We start from the raw sequence: 17434 nt of genomic DNA on the forward strand, positions 1-17434 counted from the left end.
CATTTGTTATAATATTATAACATATCAAGAGTCGTTATGCTAATTTATAATAAACAGAGTATTAGATTGGTTTTAGAATTATTTTGATACCAAATTTCTACTAAAATGAATAAACATATTGATAAGATAGTTTGTTTATACTTTATCATTTATAGTCACAACATAATATATATATATATATACCGCGTTATGTTTGTTATTGTTATTGCTATAATTAGCATTGTTGCTACTGATACTATTATTATTTCTATTGTTACTATTATTGTTAGTATTCCTATTCTTATTTGTATTACTATTGCTATTGTTAGCATTGTTACTATTACTATTATTATTTGTATTGTTATTATTATCATCATCGATTTCTGTTTATTATTATTGCTATTATCATTATCATCATAGCTATTTACAAACTTATATATCAATCATAATGCTTATAATAATAAATCATTTATATAAACCTTGGAATTAATCGTCTACTCGTTATTATTGTCGTTGGTTATAATATGTAATATTAGAACATATGAAGAGTCATTCTACTCATTTACTTATTAGAGTGGTTTTACGCAGTTGATTAGTTGAAATAAGAGTTAACTAATAGAATACACTAAACATGACGATAAACAATATAGTTTTTCGTGATCATCCATATATTTATCACACACACACGTTTGTATATATATGTCGATTTTGATACTTTTAACAAAATCAAACTGATCCGATGAGGAGTTAATCGAAGTTGAATTGACGTTCAATAGCAATTGGAGCTGATGCTTCACAATGATCGAACTAAGGTCATAAGTGATTCAACCAGAGTACACGTGACTCGACCCAATCGTACATGAAACTCAAACACGGCATGTGCAAACCCGGCTAAAAAAATGTCCAGGTGTGATCATATCTGGGAATGAATCGACTTGTAATTGGAAAGCTCAGACCTATCCGACACCCGTCAATCTCATGATTCAAATGTGATCGACTCAGATGAACAAAATCTGACCAATCACGACCTGAGGCACTAACTGACAGAATCTCGATCTGTCCGGGTATGACTTGGTTTGCCGTGGGTATACCCAGATGTTGTTCGAGAACTTGTTTGACACCACTACTTGGAGAAAAGAATACAAGTTTGGGGGTGAGAGATTGTTTCTTATAGAGATTTTAAGGGTGTTTTTCTTGTTTAATTATGCTTGAAATCCATTATCATTCCCACCATTTATTAACAATACCAAACGAACCGTAAAAGCTAGTCTAATTGGTAAGCAATTTGTATAGAACAGAAGCAGATTTTTTTTTTCTTATGTAGTTATGTTCATGTATCCATCAATACAACATTAATCAAATAATAAAAATTTACAATAATAACAATAAAAAAAGATAAATCACACAAAGAATAATCTTAGAAGATCCTATCAGCCTATCATACTAACAGATCAACAATGGAAATGTTCACATAATTTAGACGGGTACTGCTGCTGCAGAGTCTTGAACCTATCGCATCATTCCACCATGAACTTGAGGAGGCATCACAACTCCAGGGTTTTGTCTTTCGATGTTCCCATGCCATCCTAAACACATTCATAAACTTTAATGAAATTTCAGGCCAAAATTTCTATTGTATATTATACTATACATTATTTCCTTTTATTTGAAGTGACTTTAGCTGAATGGTCTGCACATTAAAGATCCTCTATCCTCTATAATGCACCATCTAGTGATCTAGTATGGCGTTGCACAATGATGCAAAATCCCGAGTCATTGCGTCTGATTCGTTATCACATTTTCTCAACTCCTATTATTAAGAAGTACTGTATGCAGTAATGAAGATCTCTTATATTAGCACTTAGGCTCGTTTCTGGGCATTTACAATAAGATCAATCGCCCAAAAGCCTAAACAGGGCCTAAAATTAAAGAAAACGTGATCAAGCCTAAGACGAAAAAGTCGCCAGTATTTATTCAAATCCTTAAACCTCCAAAGTACAGTCATTTGTTTAAGTTTGTGCACTAAAAAACACTATAAAAAGGTTAAATTTTATTAATTTGACACATCTAAAATATTAGACAAGCGTATTTGCATAATATGTAACAAAATATAGATTGGGAGATGAAGAAAAGATAGGTTACCAAGTGCAAGATTGTAGCCACGGTGTTCAAGTTCACGGTACTCTTGGCATAAGGCACAACACTCGCAGCAAAAGTGAATGCAACAATCTTCACAACAGTTCTCTGGTATCCCATACTGTGCCTTCATCTTCGACCGGTATGTGCATGAGTATATCCATTGGAATCCAGTGAAGCACAGAAGTAGTGTAAACAAGGTTCCATTCACACCACATGCTATACCACAAAAATAACTAATAATGTTAAAGCACTCATATAGTGGGAGTAATATTGCCATCTAGAATTACTCCATTGTAGTCTCTTTTTTTCTTTCTGTAAGACAAGGATGATATTTGAGCTAAGGAAAATTTGTTACTAAATTCCGCTTAATCCACATTGTTAAAAATTATATAGGAGATACTAGTGGTCAATGGAAACTGTAGGTTATGAGTTATGACTCATAGAAAGAGTGAAATATATACTTGATCGAATTATGGTGTGGTAGAACTTCTATGTTGTGTACTTACATGATGAGCCTCTGTCAACTATTTCAGCTATCCGTCCGAAAGTGATGCAGGGACACCATAATGTTAGGCAACCTGTAAACTTAGGAGCATCCATTAAAAGTACCAAGGCCCAAACGGGAGAATTTCTCCAGGAAGCGGTAGAACTTTTGAAATTGAGCGAAATCCCCACAAGGGTCTATGGACAATGAACCCTTATGGGCAAACCCTTATGGGATGTATCCGAAGATATGGAAAGAGATGTCTTTATGTCATCAACAGAAGCCCAAGTAGAAAAGGAACTTGGGTGTAAATTGTAAAATAAGACACCAGTCGGAATGTAGGATCTGAACAACATATAAATGCAAGAAAATTCCATTGTGAAAAATACTTACACAATGGCATGTCAGAGCAACAATCACATAGACTAGTAGAAAAGTCTCCAGTGGCTGATTGACGTTGCGGCGGAGGAGCATAATATTGCGGTTGCGGAGGAGGAGCAGCATAGGGCTGCTGGGGGATCGGAATCCCGGTTGTCACCTTCATGGTGCAATAATGGTCAATCAACAGGACAAGAAGTTGCTAAACTAACTAGGCTGATCGAGAAATGCAAATTTGATCATTTGAAAGAGTCCTAACTCCTATTTATTTGGAGTAATTTCAGCTATGAATGATATGGGTAGTTACTGGTTAAGAAGTACATGTTCTAATTTGTAAGTTATGAGTGGTTAGAAAGTTGATTGCGTCTGGTAAGGTATTAATTCTTGGAGATATCTAACCAGCTCGATCAATCAAGTAGCAGCTTAAAGTTGCCCCAGTCAATATGAAACAATTGGTCCTATCCATACACTCAAACTCTATCGTAAAGAATTAGTGGTCCATGCTCTTCTTCTTCTTAATTCCTTTAGTTCCCTTTTGTAATTTAGAAGTACATAAATACTTCCCATTTTTCAAGAGCATTATGTTGGTGAAATTACAAACATAGTTACATAGACATATATGTGTTCCATGTTAATTGCAACAAAAGCATATTGTAAGAGTATTCATGCTTCCCTACGCACAATTTTGACGATTAATACTTATAATTACTTATAAGTAAAAATTATAAAACGCAAATATTATGAAAGTGTATGTCGAGACAAATCTAAAACAATCACTGGATAAATTTTTTCCTTGTATGTAAATGTCATTGAGAAACGGAAGAAGTGTAATGTGAAAACTTAAAGATGTACTCCCTCCGTTTCATTATTTTAATCGTTACACTTTGATAATTTACACTATTCACAAATTTCACTTTGACCATCATTTGTGATTTATACGCTAATGAAAATATAGTTATGTGGGATCTTGTTAGATTAATCATAACATGCATCTTATTAATATGTACTTTTTATAATTTTTACAAATACAAAACTAAAAATATATATGTTGTCAAAGTTTTGCATTGGCACGTGTGAAAAGTATAAGTGTGTAGATTAAAATAAAACGGAGAAAGTAAATATTATAATATAAGATGTTTTCTAAGAGAAATGTTTTTTATTTGTCTCATTAATTCCCATCATGACTAATTCTTAAATCTTTCAAAACCCTTTCTATCACATTTTTAGTAGCCAAATCATTTTTTATCGCACATCTGATTAATGATTATGATTTTATACTCCTGCAATGCAATGAAATTTTTGATGATGAAACTTGTAGTATATCGACATTAATGAATGTCGAGTCCTAATTCTGTCAAATCATCTCTAGAAATTGTTGATAAACTGTCTTTATCCCAAAACAAAATATAACAAAAAGAAAAGAGTTGATTTTATAATGAGTTTCTTTTAAAAGGTATAAGCGAGTCTCATCGTTATCCTATCTCAAGAATAAGGCAGACTTTAAAACTAAATCTTAACTCCTCTCTCCATTTCATATTACTCGCTACACTTTTTAATTCACGAACTCTTGAGTAATTTTTGGAAAAGAGAAAAGTAGAGAGTAAAAATAAAAGAGACCCATGTAAAAGGAGTGAGATAGAGAGAGTTTATTGTTAAAAATAATTATAACAAGTAATGTGAAACTTCCCACAATGAAAAGTGTAACGAGTATTATGAAACAAGTACCAGATAGAGTTGTAGCCACTGTACTCTGCCTCTAATTGATCATGCACGCGTCGCTTTGGCTAGCATGTAGCCAAAAAATTACATTCACACGCCGTTTGCAGTGGGCTTCATAATCACGGTTGTTCGTGATTTCCACCACCACCTTTTATCATACAATCTTAAATTTTGGAGTTATTAAGGATCCACATCTCAAAATTTGATCAACAATCTTTCTTTAGCCCATTAAGGATGCTCTAAGCTCTTCCTGACTTCCTCTAGTCAATTGTGTAGAATCACAGATTCGCAGTGGAACTAATAAGAAAAAAAAGAGTAAATTCTCGGCATTTGTAGTTCGTCTAGCAGCTTTTCACTAGAGTTCGTAGTACTTGACATTGGCATTTTAAAAGATTTCACATGGCATTCAATTAGACGGGACTTGGGAGTAAATACTAATAGCTGGGATGGAAAGATTGATTTTCTTGCCGGGCCTTAAGTCACTACTGGTATGACCCACAACGTTGATATATTATCGTTGGTGAGAGGATAGAAGCATCGCACATATGTATTTGGATTTGGATTTGGATTTGGATTTGGATTTGGATTTGGATGTGGATGGTATGTGCTAGGGATGGCAATTCAATTCGGATCCGACTATAATCTGCTGAAATTCGAATGACTAAATCTGAACTAACTCCGATAAAAAATAATCCGACTTTGTTTAGAAAGTTCGACTCTAAGTCGGAGGAGGGTCGGAATCGGATCTCATAAAAAAATCCGACATCTCCAATCCCGACTTTAAGTCAATTAATCTTTTTTTTTTCTTATTTATATTAATGTATTATGTATCTATAATCTGACTTCGACTTTCAGGAAATTGAATTATATAAAATTTTCCAATTGAAGAAATGATTATTAAAAATAATAGTAATATTTAGATTATATGTGCTATATAAGATTTCCATATGATTACTAAAAAATTGCAATGACTAGATTATTGTATTATAGAAGATTTTTCTATTACAAAAAAGGCGGAAAAATAAGTCAAAACGGGGTTGGAGTCGGATGTTCGGATTTTAAGTCGGGTTGAATACAACACGGATGTTAGAGTTTTAAGTCGGATCGGAATCGGATTTTCAGAGTCGGATTCGGACCCATATTTAAAAGCCGACTTTTTATAGGGTCAGAGTCGGATTATGCATAATCCGATCCTAGTCCGACCCGTTGTCATTCCTAATCCGTGCACCACATACGTCATATACACAACTTCACATGACAATGCATGGATTTCTGTGAAGAGGCGTATAGTATTTCGCAATGTCTTAAAAACCATCCAAGTGCTTTCCTCAAAATAAATAAAAGTTCGTCTAAACTGCATCTATTTTTGTACACACTTGGACATGAAGTATGTAAAGATTTGCATATACAAAAAGGAGGTAATCATAGATTAAGTACTAGTAATGATGGAAAAAAAATTAGTAGATTATTGATTGGCTTCGAGATGGTTCATTCTCTTTTCCTTCAGCGGATTGACTAAGAAGAAAATTATCTACTTCAGTGCAAATCTTCAATAGTTGCGTCGCTTAGGGTTCCCTGTTCAAGGCTTACTGAGTTTGCAGCTTTTCAAAAACCCACTCTGAGAATAAGTAAGCCACACATTTCTATTCACTTGAATAACTTGGGACTAAAAAATATTGGTACGTTTAGCATTTAGCAAATGGGTGACAAGAGTCGAGGGTCCAAGATGACATAACTAGTGACTACATCTACAATGCACCAATGGTGTAATACCGGAGGCCGGATGGTTGTACACCAGAGCACACAACTCGCATAAACGCATTTGTTGGTTGAGACTTGAGCTGTTCAGCACGCTCTATTCAAATAATAGTTGTGTACCTTCCTTCAGATACTCTAGATGTACTTTATAATGCGAGTATAATATCAGATGATAGTATAATATGTAGTAGACAAATCAAGATAATTTGGCCTATAATAAGACATGGTGACTACTCAAACACATTCATTGTTGCACGGATTGCAGTAATTTCTTGAACTTGAACGTAATCCACTTGCAGATCACACTCACAAGTCACAGATAACATGTCCCACCAAAGGCTCCAAAGGCTATCTTGTTTACAGCCATAGAAAGGAATAGCAGCCATTATTTGACACCAACTAACTACTCCTTCCTAGACAGAGGCAGGATCTTGCCAAACTGTTCTAATTACTAACGTCTGTTTGGTAACTGACAATATTGGTAACGAATTCAATTCAAGAGAGAACTCATGCCAATTTCCAACGAGACTCCATCCCCGACTAGGTTTTTTTTTTCTTCATGATTTGCGGTACCATCCATTACCACTTGAGATGTGGTATTGAGTTAAATGAAATTTGGTAAAGAAAATCACGTTTCATGATGAGAGTTCTTTACCATGTCCATGAGCAGGGGATTTCCCTTGCAATATTACATATGATTCATAGCCATCACCGCCAATTAGTATCACTTACCAAACATGTGGTCATGAAATCAGAGAGTTAGGTCCTATGGCTGTTTACAGACAAACTTAAAATTTCTCCATTTCCTCAATAATCAGTCATCAACTAGTTAATAGCATAAATCAATTAAATCTCGCATGTATATCGAGTTCCAGACTGCCACAGTGCCTGCTGGAGACACAACTTGAGTCACTTCTTCACATATGAAACCATATAAAGTTCTTTATTATATTTGGAGGGAAGACTAATATGTGAAGAGTGAGTTTGGTACAGTGGCCCGTCCCCTGATTTCCAGGCGTTTGTCCCAGGATCAAGTTCTCTCCTTCTTTTCCGCTCCCCTGCCCTGCCCTGACATAGGGCTGACGATGTGTGTTTCACTTTCAGAAAGACAACACGAAGGGATAGTATGTAACTGTACAGCCATGAGCATAAATTGGAAATGTGGACTGCTAACAAGTAACATCCAAACAATATTCAATGCAATACTACTTCAGTTTGATTGTGGTAAAGATACAAAGCCATGCGATCTTACTAAAAAGAAGGCAAGCATTTTACACCATTTGCAAGAACAAAAGTACCATAATGGCAAATATACATTGCACAATTTACCCACATGGGGTGGCATCCAAGACTACTACCAAAAATTAAAACCCCTTAAAAACGGAAAAAGGAGCTAGTCTTTAAATAAACAAACGCATTCCCACTATCGGTTACAGAATGAAAAAGCGTTCTTCTAAATTCAAAGTGAATGTATACACTTCAGAGCTTTACAAACTTCTATATATAAAGATACAAAAGCCATAGTAGTACAGCATCAGGTCCAACAAGAGAACATGTAATTTCAGCAATTTAAGATCAATGAACAGGATGTTAGTAAGACAGCTATTTGAAGATCATCATTCAGCAAGAAAAGGGAAAGCAGCAGGAAAAACACAACAATTAAAAATAGACTATTAAAAGACTCAACCTGCCACTGTGTCTCATCAGATTTTGCTCATGATTTGCCTGCTCATTTCCATATCAACCACAGGAACCAAAACTCGACTAGATACAGAAGTCAAAGCTCTATCTCCTTCAAGTATACTTACAGTTCTTTGAGAGCAGTCAGCAGCATAAAAATAATCCATGCACTCTGAATCACCGTTTCAGTTGCCTTCTGGCTAAAGCAGGGGCTTTCTTCGGGATATAAACCTTGTAACTTACCTACAAAAACAAGTGAAATTTAATCAAGAATTTCATGTGCAGTACTCTTATGTATCATGTCAGAAAGCAATGCTATCTATAAACCAAAAAAAAAAACTACCTGCACCATTTCGCCACCCCGCTTGACAGACATTGTTTTCTGCTGAAACTGCGCCTCCTCCTCACCTTTATCGGTCTGCTCATTAGTATTTTGTTCAACAGAGGCAGAAGCCTCAGAAACAACAACATCATCAACTTTTTCAGTGCCACCTTTGGAATCAAGTCGTGGAAATGTAGACTCCCTACTGGAGTCCTTACTAATAGTTTTTTGAGGTGCTGAAAATTTAGGCTCAGAATATTCTTGTGAGATCAACCGCTTTTTAGAATCCTTCACTGTCATTTCTCTAGGAGCTGACAGATTTTTCAGAGAAGATTCTGGTGCAATCAACTGTCGCTTCCAGGTGTTCTTTGCTCCTAGAAGTTCTTTCCTTGGCGTGGATAAGCTAACATTAGGTCTGCTATCAACAAAATCACAAGGGGGCTTACCCTTGTCTTCTGGATGGGAAGTTTCCACCTTCACGCTAGGTAGGCGAGAATCATTATCAATGGAAAGACCAGTGTTTACTGAAGGACCAGTATATCTAACATCATCTATAACATTTACTCCTTTTGGGGTAGATTTTATGTTTCCCTTGTCATGAGAAATATGCTGCTTAACAGGTCGAGCCTTTACATTATAAGACTTTTTCACTTCAATATCATGGTCACTAATCCTATCGCTAGGCATCTTTACACATAATTCACCTTGGCGCTTCAGTAGATTTTCCAAGGCTTTTTGCCTTAAGATTGCTTCAAGATCATAATGACTTGAACTAGCAGTGGCAGTCTTATTTTCAATGAGGGGATCATCGACCCTGGACCTGACATAAGTTGAACTTCCCTCAACAACCTCTCTTTGGATTATTGGGACTTTTAAACTCTTGGCATCATAAGCAATACAATCCCTAATTGGTTCATCCATGGACATTCTTTCCGAACTAACATCATGCGAATTTGATATTGCTTCTCTACCGCTAACAACATCATTGCTATCATTGCTCTTGCTAGGATAGTCATCAAATTCACAAACTATTTCATCTTCATGTCTGTCATCCCTATTGGAATCTTCTTCTTCGAAAACCTCACTTTCCTTAACAACTATAACAGATTTCAATCTCATAGGAACATTCTTCTCCAACACTCTCTCCTCACTACAATAAGTACTACTTTCACTATGCAAGCTACACAGAGAGCCACTTCTTGACCTATGCCTACTCCTCTTACTTGCACCTCTTTCCTTACTCTTCTCTCTCCCCTTCCGTTCCTTTGATTCTACCTTCTCTTTTTTCCTCTCAACTTCTCCCTCATTATCATCGCAGCTCCTAGACCGACTACTAGAAGGACTAACACTACGATCTCTCTTTCGCCTCTTAACATGCCGCTTCTTCCTAGAGTCAGAACCTCCTCTACTCTTCTTCGATTTCTTCGACTTCTTAACACGAGGAGAGTCATCCTCACTGCTCCCACTCATCAAACTGCTTCTCTTGATCCTCTTCTTATCTTTCCTATTCCTTCTGTCCTTAGACCTACCTCTCTTTTTACTCTTCGATCGTCCCGTGGACTAGAACACGATACTGATGAAGTCGATGCCAGATCTTCATCTGAACACGAAATCGAATGATCCTGTAGTTTCGATTTCTTCGTTTTCACCCTACTGCTTTTAGTTCTCTTCTTGCTACGTTTCTGCTCAGATTCCAATAGTGACATATACGTATACAAACATCATAATTTGACACAGATAATAAAACAATTGAACAATCATTAAAAAAAACAGCGGTACAAAACATATCTCAAATAATCGACTGTATATTCAAGTATATTCAACACTACTACAAATTCATATGATAAGACTGTGTATATTCAAAATATTATAGTTAATCGAATATGAATGAATCATATTATAAACAGAAGTTAGGAAAGTTTGATATCAACAATACACAAATCAATAATCGAAAAACCTGAAAAATTACAAAAAATAATCAATAAAATTGAGAACCTGAGAGTGTTTCGTCTTCTTGTGTTTGGATGAGCGCGAAGTAGTTTTCATGGCGAATTAGGTAGCTAGTTATTCAGAGCATCAGAGGAAAGAAAATTGATAGAGAAGAAGAAAAACAAACAAAAATGGAAATCTATTAGGGGGTTAGCCAATTAGATTTGCGATGGATTAATTCAGATTTCGAGGCGAAGAATGATCAAGAGGATTTGCGAAATTAGGGTAAAACTTTGGGAGGGAGAGAAAATCAGAGATGCGATGCTCATGTCATTCATGAAGCTAAGAGCGTCGGTTTCCTTGGGTGGGCGTTTGTTCGAGCTACGTTTTGGGCGGAAGGGGAGAGAGAAGCATTTTCGTACTCGTAATCGATAAATGGAAATTTTGATTTAATCAGTCTCAACTCTCAACACTAACAAAAACAGTCCTAATTATCATTTTTTATTGTTCAGTCCCAACTTTAAAAGATATTTTACAATAGTAGTTCCAGCAGGTAAAAAAAACCTGTTGTAACAGTTAATTTGTCTTTTTTTTTTTTGCTATCTTCTTCCTCCCACCATCCTTCCTTCACTGCTCCCTCCTCTTCTCAACTGCCACCCACCCCTCTCACCTACTACCCCACTACCCACATCCCCATCCCCCACCTCCCCGAACCCCTCACCCGCCAACCCTCCTCATGCCCCCGCTACCCACCCCCCTTCCCCACTATCCCATCCTCCACCTCCCCTAACCCCTCACCCGCCAACCCTCCTCCTGCCCCCGCTACCCACCCCCTTCACCAGCCAATCCTTCCCTCGCCATCCATCCCCTGTCCCAGCCAACCCTCCTCCCGCATGTAAAACTCCCTGCACCTGAAACCCCTGCTCCAGCCACCCCTCCCCTGCCACCCCTGCTCCAGCCACCCCTCCCCTGCCACCCCTCATTCCTTCATCTCCCCTTCCCCAACCACCCATTCTGTCCCCAAACCCCTCCCCTGCTCCAGCCACCCCTCCTCCGCCGTAAAACTCACTTCCTTGTCCCGCTGCCACCACCCCCACAATCACTTCGAAATACTCCCCCACCTCTCGAAACACCTCCCCCACCCTCGAAATCACCCCTAAAACATCTCCCCCACCCACAGAACACCTCCCCTTCCCCCAAAATACCTCTGCCACCTTTGAAGCCACCTCTCGAAAACCCTCAACGATGAAGGCGAGAGAGAAATAGGAAGGATGAAGAGGATTGGGGTTGGGGGTTAGAGGGTGGGCGTACATAGTAGGGGCATTCTAGGATTGCGGGATGGGGGCTGGGAGAAGGATGTGCGGGGAGGAGGGCTAAGGGTGGTGGCATTGATGGTTGTACGGTGGTGGGGTGGCAAGGGAAGGGGAGGAAGTAGAGAGGAAAGAGAAAGACTGAAAGAGGGGTCAGAAATGGTGAAAGAAAAATAAAATAAAGGTTAATCCGTTTTTTACCGGTTTAGCAAGTTACTAGTCCACTTGGACCACTAGTGTAAAGGTGGGGGTTAAAGTTGAGACTGAACAATAAAAAACGATATTTGGGACTGTTTTTGTCAGGACGCCCATAATTGGGACTGTTTAAATCAATTTTTCCTAAATAAATAAAAGAAAAATTGACGAGGGTGGTGTAACGCCCCGACCTCTAATCACCGTTGTTAAGTTAATTAATCGATTATTAGTAGCGGAACTAGATAGTCGGCGCGTTACCGTCGTACTTTCCATAAGGTAAAAACCAGGCAATATAAATTCATAAACTTAAAACATATTATAAAGTGAAATATAATATGGATCCAACATTAGTCTTGATTAATTGAAACATAGTTACTAATCAGAGTTTGACATTAACTTAAATTAAAACCATGAAAGTCTAGATAAGTCTAGATATTATAATAATCCTCACTGTCACGCCATCCCGTTATCGCCATCAGTACCTAAAACATAAAACAAAACGTCGTGAGCCGAGGCTCAGTAACATACGACTTTAACATCGTAAATTCATTTCACATCTTTTTATTAAAAAGGAGAGAATAAGTAAAACTATTTCACAAACATATCATATCATGTTACACTATCTTCTTTAATTGTTTCCTCATCATAATTCATATTATTTAATAACTTGACTCGTACGTCTCCCCAGAACACAGTAACATCGTAAACGGGAGGCAGCCACCCGAGGACAAAAGCCCTTACTAAACGGGACGTGGCGTTAATGCCCAGATTATAGAATGCACGGTGCCACCCAAGGACAATAGCCTTCACTAAATGGGAGGTGGTTAACCGGCCGGGAGGTACGTGCACGACCCAGGATAACGGGATACTTGCCAAGAACCGTCTTTCACTTGAATTTATCATATTCATTTCTTTTAAGCATACCATAATCATCGTGAATAATTATATTCTTTTCGTTTCATTCATAACATCATCATCATCATCATGATCATTTCATAGCATCATTTCATCATAACCATCATAAAACATTTCATTTCCCGCAATCCATATATAAAACATAATATTAATCATGATCATAAAACATATTTCGAAGAGGAATGCGGGGGTTAGCAGTAGACGTTACCTGAATTCCTGCTTAACAACCTTGATAGCCGGGGGAGGCTTATAATATCATCTATACTCTTTAATCTATTCAAGAATAATTTTATTAATGAACATTTCGTTATTTAGCTTCTAAGCCTAAATATTAGTTAGTGCTTATTAAGGTCATAGCGTTGATTATAATGTCGTCAAGGTCTAACTAAAGGTCATTATTTCTTAATCGTTAGTAACTTCTTAATGTGACTCTTTAATCGACTAATAAGTGGAATACTCATTTAGTTCTACTTTTAGAATTATCGAAACATCATACTTAAAGTTATATTATTACATATTATAATATCATTCGAAAATAATATTATTATTCGAGTTCATAGTTAAACACCAATTAGTCGTCCATTATTAAATTACTTAAGTTTAAAGCTATAATAGAGCCATTAATATTATTATAACATTATTTAGTCACTTAAAACTATTAAGTTAAGCTATGTTGTTATTATAAGTGAACTTAAGTATTAGTGAAGTGATAATAACTTAAACTCAAATTACAAGCTTAATGGATTTTTAATTAGCTCAACTAGGTTAGAAATTATGAAATATAACCCAATCAAAGTTTTTAGGAAATCAAATTAAGTGGTCTACTTTAACTAACTAAATCACTCCACAATATAAACATAGCAAGTCCAAACATCTTTTTAGCTCAGTCATAATAAAATTCAGATTAAAACTTAAGCTTAGTTCTGAGTCCAAGGTCCTATGCCCAAACAGATTAGTAAAGGTTATAAACTTGGGCTAGAATTAGTAAATAGAGAAATCAGAATTTGTTTTGATAAAAAAGAGGGAATGTCGTTACCTTTTCTTCTTAGAGCAGGGACGACGGAGATCGAGGCGGAGGGGTCTGGCTCCGGTGGACGGCGGCAAGCAGCGGCGACGGAGAGAAACGTCGGCGGCGTGCAGCAACGGTGGCGGACGGAGTTCGACGGTGCTTGCGCGGTACAGCAACACACGAAGGAGAAGAGCGAGAGAGAGTGCGACAAAAGGAGAGAGGGTATGAGGCTGTTGGTGGCCGATGAAGCTCCGGCGAGCGGCGACCCGAGTCAGGGGCTGGGGTGCGAGTGAATGCGGCGTGCGGCCGGTGGCAACTGGTGGTGGTGGTGTTTAAAACCCGAAACAGAGGAGAGAGAGAGAAAATTGGGGTTTTATTTTTGAGTTTCTTTGGGTCGCGTTTTCCGGCGAGTTATTGACGGAAAATTCTGATTATTTTGTAGGTGGTGGTGAGGTAAGAGAAGAGGATGAAATTATTGTTGATGGTGTTCTTGGTGATGGATTTCCATGGCTATTTATAGTGAAATTGGGAACACAAAATCAGTGGATGGGAGGGAGATAATTGAAATAAATGCTCTGAAATTATAACTTGAAGAAGCTAAGGAGAGGGATTGGTGACCAATTTTTTGCAGAGGAAGAAGGATGGAGGGTGATGGCATGTGTGCCAAATGGCCATGGAAGGGTGAAGAAGAAGACAACGTTAATGGAGTATTGAACATGGAACTTTTCTCTTTTTCCTTTTTATTTTGCAAACCAAAAATCAGAAATTATTCCGACACTTTCACTCTAAACGTGGCTTAGTAAAATTTTGGTGAAACTTGGATAATTTTGTGCCTTAGTGGATTAACAACAAAAACTAAGCTTTTTGTTTAACTCATGAGATCATAAAATATAAATTATTGTCACTTAGTTATGAACACAATTAAAGTTGGTAAATTTTATTTTGTAATTCTATATTCGTTTTATTATACGTTGCTTAATTAGCGAAACGAATAAAATAAAATATGTTTTAACTACATTATTATAGTTAATTATTCACTTAAACACGCTTAAGATTTTAGGATATTACAGGTGGTCTACGACTAGAGTGGTTCAGGAATGGGACGGACTGCTAAGAGCATCTCCATTCATGCCCCCAAAAAACATGTCATCACTCTCTCTCATCTTACAAACAAAAAAAGAACATCATCATTCTCTATCCTACTTTTGACTATACCCCACATTATTTTCTCTCTCCTACATCAATACATTATTTTTAACTTTTGATATTTATAATATTATAAATAACATTATTTTGGATATTTATGATCCTAATCAAATACATTTAGTAATTAATTTGGATTAAAAAATTTTTTAATTGGGGTTATTCACTAGCGCAATCATTAATTAATTTTACGCATTTAATAGATCTCAAAATAATTATTTTACGTATTTAAAAGAGAGAAAATAATTAATTTTGGAAGTGCTTCAAAATATAACAAAATGGATGTCTATTTATAGATCTCAAAAAAAATATGACCTTTGGTGAATTTTTTTTTTAGTTGCATTTTTAAAGTTATTCAACTTACAAAATCTGAAGGTTAAAAATAACTGTTGGAAGTACAAAATCTGAAGGTTAAAAATAACTGTGGTTCGCTGGGCGCGCTGCCCGGCACTGACGCGTCAGAATTTTTTTTCAGTTTTAGCCTGCGTGTCAGCTTTTGATTGGCTTTTCATTTTCTAAATTTCTAAAGTCACACCATCAATTTTGCACTCCCAAATATCTTCAATTTTTTGTGCGCCCTTTCCTCCTCCTTTTACATGACTTGATTCATGTTTTGTGTCATATGATGCCCAAACATGAATTGATTCATTCTATGACCCAACCTAAAGCAGCAAAAGTCATGAATGGAAGGCCATGTTTTTTCTACCTTCATGGATGACCCAATTTCATGGTCAATTTGCAGGTTTGGGTAACAAAATTTGAAAAAAATATTTAACTGGGCGGGCCAAGTCCAACCCGCTAATATTGATGGATGGATATGGACAACCTCAAATATACCACGGAAAAGCCCGTCCGGCTCGTTTATCATAATATCTATTTAATATGAAATTCAGATCTAAAATCTTACTCCCTCTGTTTCACAATATAAGGCACGCACGATGCTCGAGGTCGAACTTTGACCGTTAATTACTCTCAATTTACGTTGATATAAAATTTTTAAAAATAATATTTATTATAGTATTTGTCAAGACGAATCCAACGGTATAATTTTTATAATTTTTACTTATCGTATTTGAGAGATATTTGTGGTCAAACCAAATTTTCGTAAAGCGTAAATGACTTATATTTTGAAACAGAGGGAGTACTAATTTAAGGTTCACTAGTTGAAAAAGGACGATTTGCGTCCCCCAAGTGCGTTGCACTACAACGAAAACGACGCAAAAACATAATTTGCGTTGCATGGGAGCTAGAGTGCGACGCAAAATAACTGCTCGCAAGCACCAGATACGAGCCATATGCGTCGGATCCATATGAAGTGTAACGCATATCGCTCATGTGCATCGGATCTTGAGGCCCATCCGACGCACATCGTTGACAAATTTTGAAACTATCGAGGCCTATCTGCATCGCACGTCGTTAACGTGCGTTGCAAATTATTGATTTGCGTCGAACCCGAAGCCCATGCAACGCACATCAGTTGGGCCGTCCTTATTTTCGAGCCCTAACAAATATCCATCTCATCCTCTCCCTCTTAACCTAAAACTCCAACTCCCCATCTCCCTCTTAACGTAAAACTCCCTCTCTGAACGCCGCTTCTTCCTCCCTCTCTCTGTCCTTCACTCGTCGAAATTCATCAATCTGGAAATTCCCTGTCTCCGATCTGTTCGTTCCTTCGACCCTCTCATCTCCCCATATCAGGCAACTCGAAAATTCACGAGCAATTTTCCGGACCCTCTCGATCGTTCGACCTTTCTCGATCTGTCATCTCTTTCATCCTCACCACCACAGTGGAGCAACACACTCCATCTTCATTCAACGAGAAACGCGCTGACATCAATGGCGAAGAAAAATACGAATGGTTAGGGTTCTGGTTTCAAGTTTTCTCGATTTTCGTAAAAATAATAAGTGTTCTACTAATTTCGTTTCGCCGTTATCATAGTCGATGAATTCAGCTTAGTGCTCATCTAGAATTAGGATTTTGATTTTTTTATCTTTTCTCTTTTCAGCAATTTTCGTATTGTGCTCGAGTATGAGTCACGAGCAGCAATTGATAGCTAAACAGGAAGAAGACATCAGTTTTTTTATTTCAGCAATTTCTGTATTGTCTGTAATTTTCTTTTTTGATTTTCTGTAATTTTCTCGTTTTAATTTTCTGTAATTCATCTATTTTTTTTAGTTTTTTTTTTTGTGTAAACGGATGATATGGATTTTTTTGCAATACAACTTTTGTTTGGACACAACGTAGATTCATTTTTGCAATACTGTAAATTTAAGTTTTTCATTATGTTTGAGATCCTGATGTTTGAAGGATGCAATTTTTTTTTTTTTTTAATAAAAAAGGCATGATTTGTGTCGTACATAGTGAAGGATGCGACGCAAATTCATTTTTTTTCTAACACATAGTGATTCATGCG

At 36.9% G+C, this 17434-nt stretch overlaps 2 protein-coding genes and 1 long non-coding RNA gene across 4 annotated transcripts; 1 reads left to right on the forward strand and 2 right to left on the reverse strand.

Moving 5' to 3' along the window:
• Positions 1–1244: 1244 nt before the first annotated feature.
• Positions 1245–3810, reverse strand: LOC104891483 (protein PLANT CADMIUM RESISTANCE 2). Of its 2 annotated transcripts, XM_010677180.4 has the most exons (4): positions 2996–3525; positions 2625–2696; positions 2122–2334; positions 1245–1565 (listed from the first exon to the last, which is right to left on the reverse strand). In XM_010677180.4, the coding sequence occupies exons 1-4, from the start codon at positions 3144–3146 to the stop codon at positions 1489–1491; spliced, it is 513 nt and encodes a 170-aa protein (XP_010675482.2). In that variant the 5' UTR covers positions 3147–3525; the 3' UTR covers positions 1245–1488. The 2 variants fall into 2 exon arrangements, with proteins under 2 accessions (XP_010675482.2, XP_048498768.1); XM_048642811.2 differs by lacking the exon at positions 2625–2696 and having other exon boundaries at positions 2996–3810.
• Positions 3811–7742: 3932 nt separating this feature from the next.
• On the reverse strand, positions 7743–10824 carry LOC104891482 (uncharacterized). The gene is given in 4 exon segments (XM_010677179.4): positions 7743–8380; positions 8481–9983; positions 9986–10141; positions 10455–10824. Coding segments are annotated over 4 exon segments (1776 nt in total). The 5' UTR covers positions 10506–10824; the 3' UTR covers positions 7743–8314.
• A 5627-nt stretch (positions 10825–16451) lies between these two features.
• On the forward strand, positions 16452–17204 carry LOC125496339 (uncharacterized). Its single transcript, XR_007273009.2, has 2 exons — positions 16452–16878; positions 17027–17204. It is a non-coding gene; the product is annotated as an uncharacterized LOC125496339 (long non-coding RNA).
• Positions 17205–17434: the final 230 nt, after the last annotated feature.

This window comes from Beta vulgaris, chromosome 4 (assembly GCF_026745355.1).
Source record: "Beta vulgaris subsp. vulgaris cultivar EL10 chromosome 4, EL10.2, whole genome shotgun sequence".
Lineage (NCBI taxonomy): Eukaryota > Viridiplantae > Streptophyta > Magnoliopsida > Caryophyllales > Amaranthaceae > Beta > Beta vulgaris.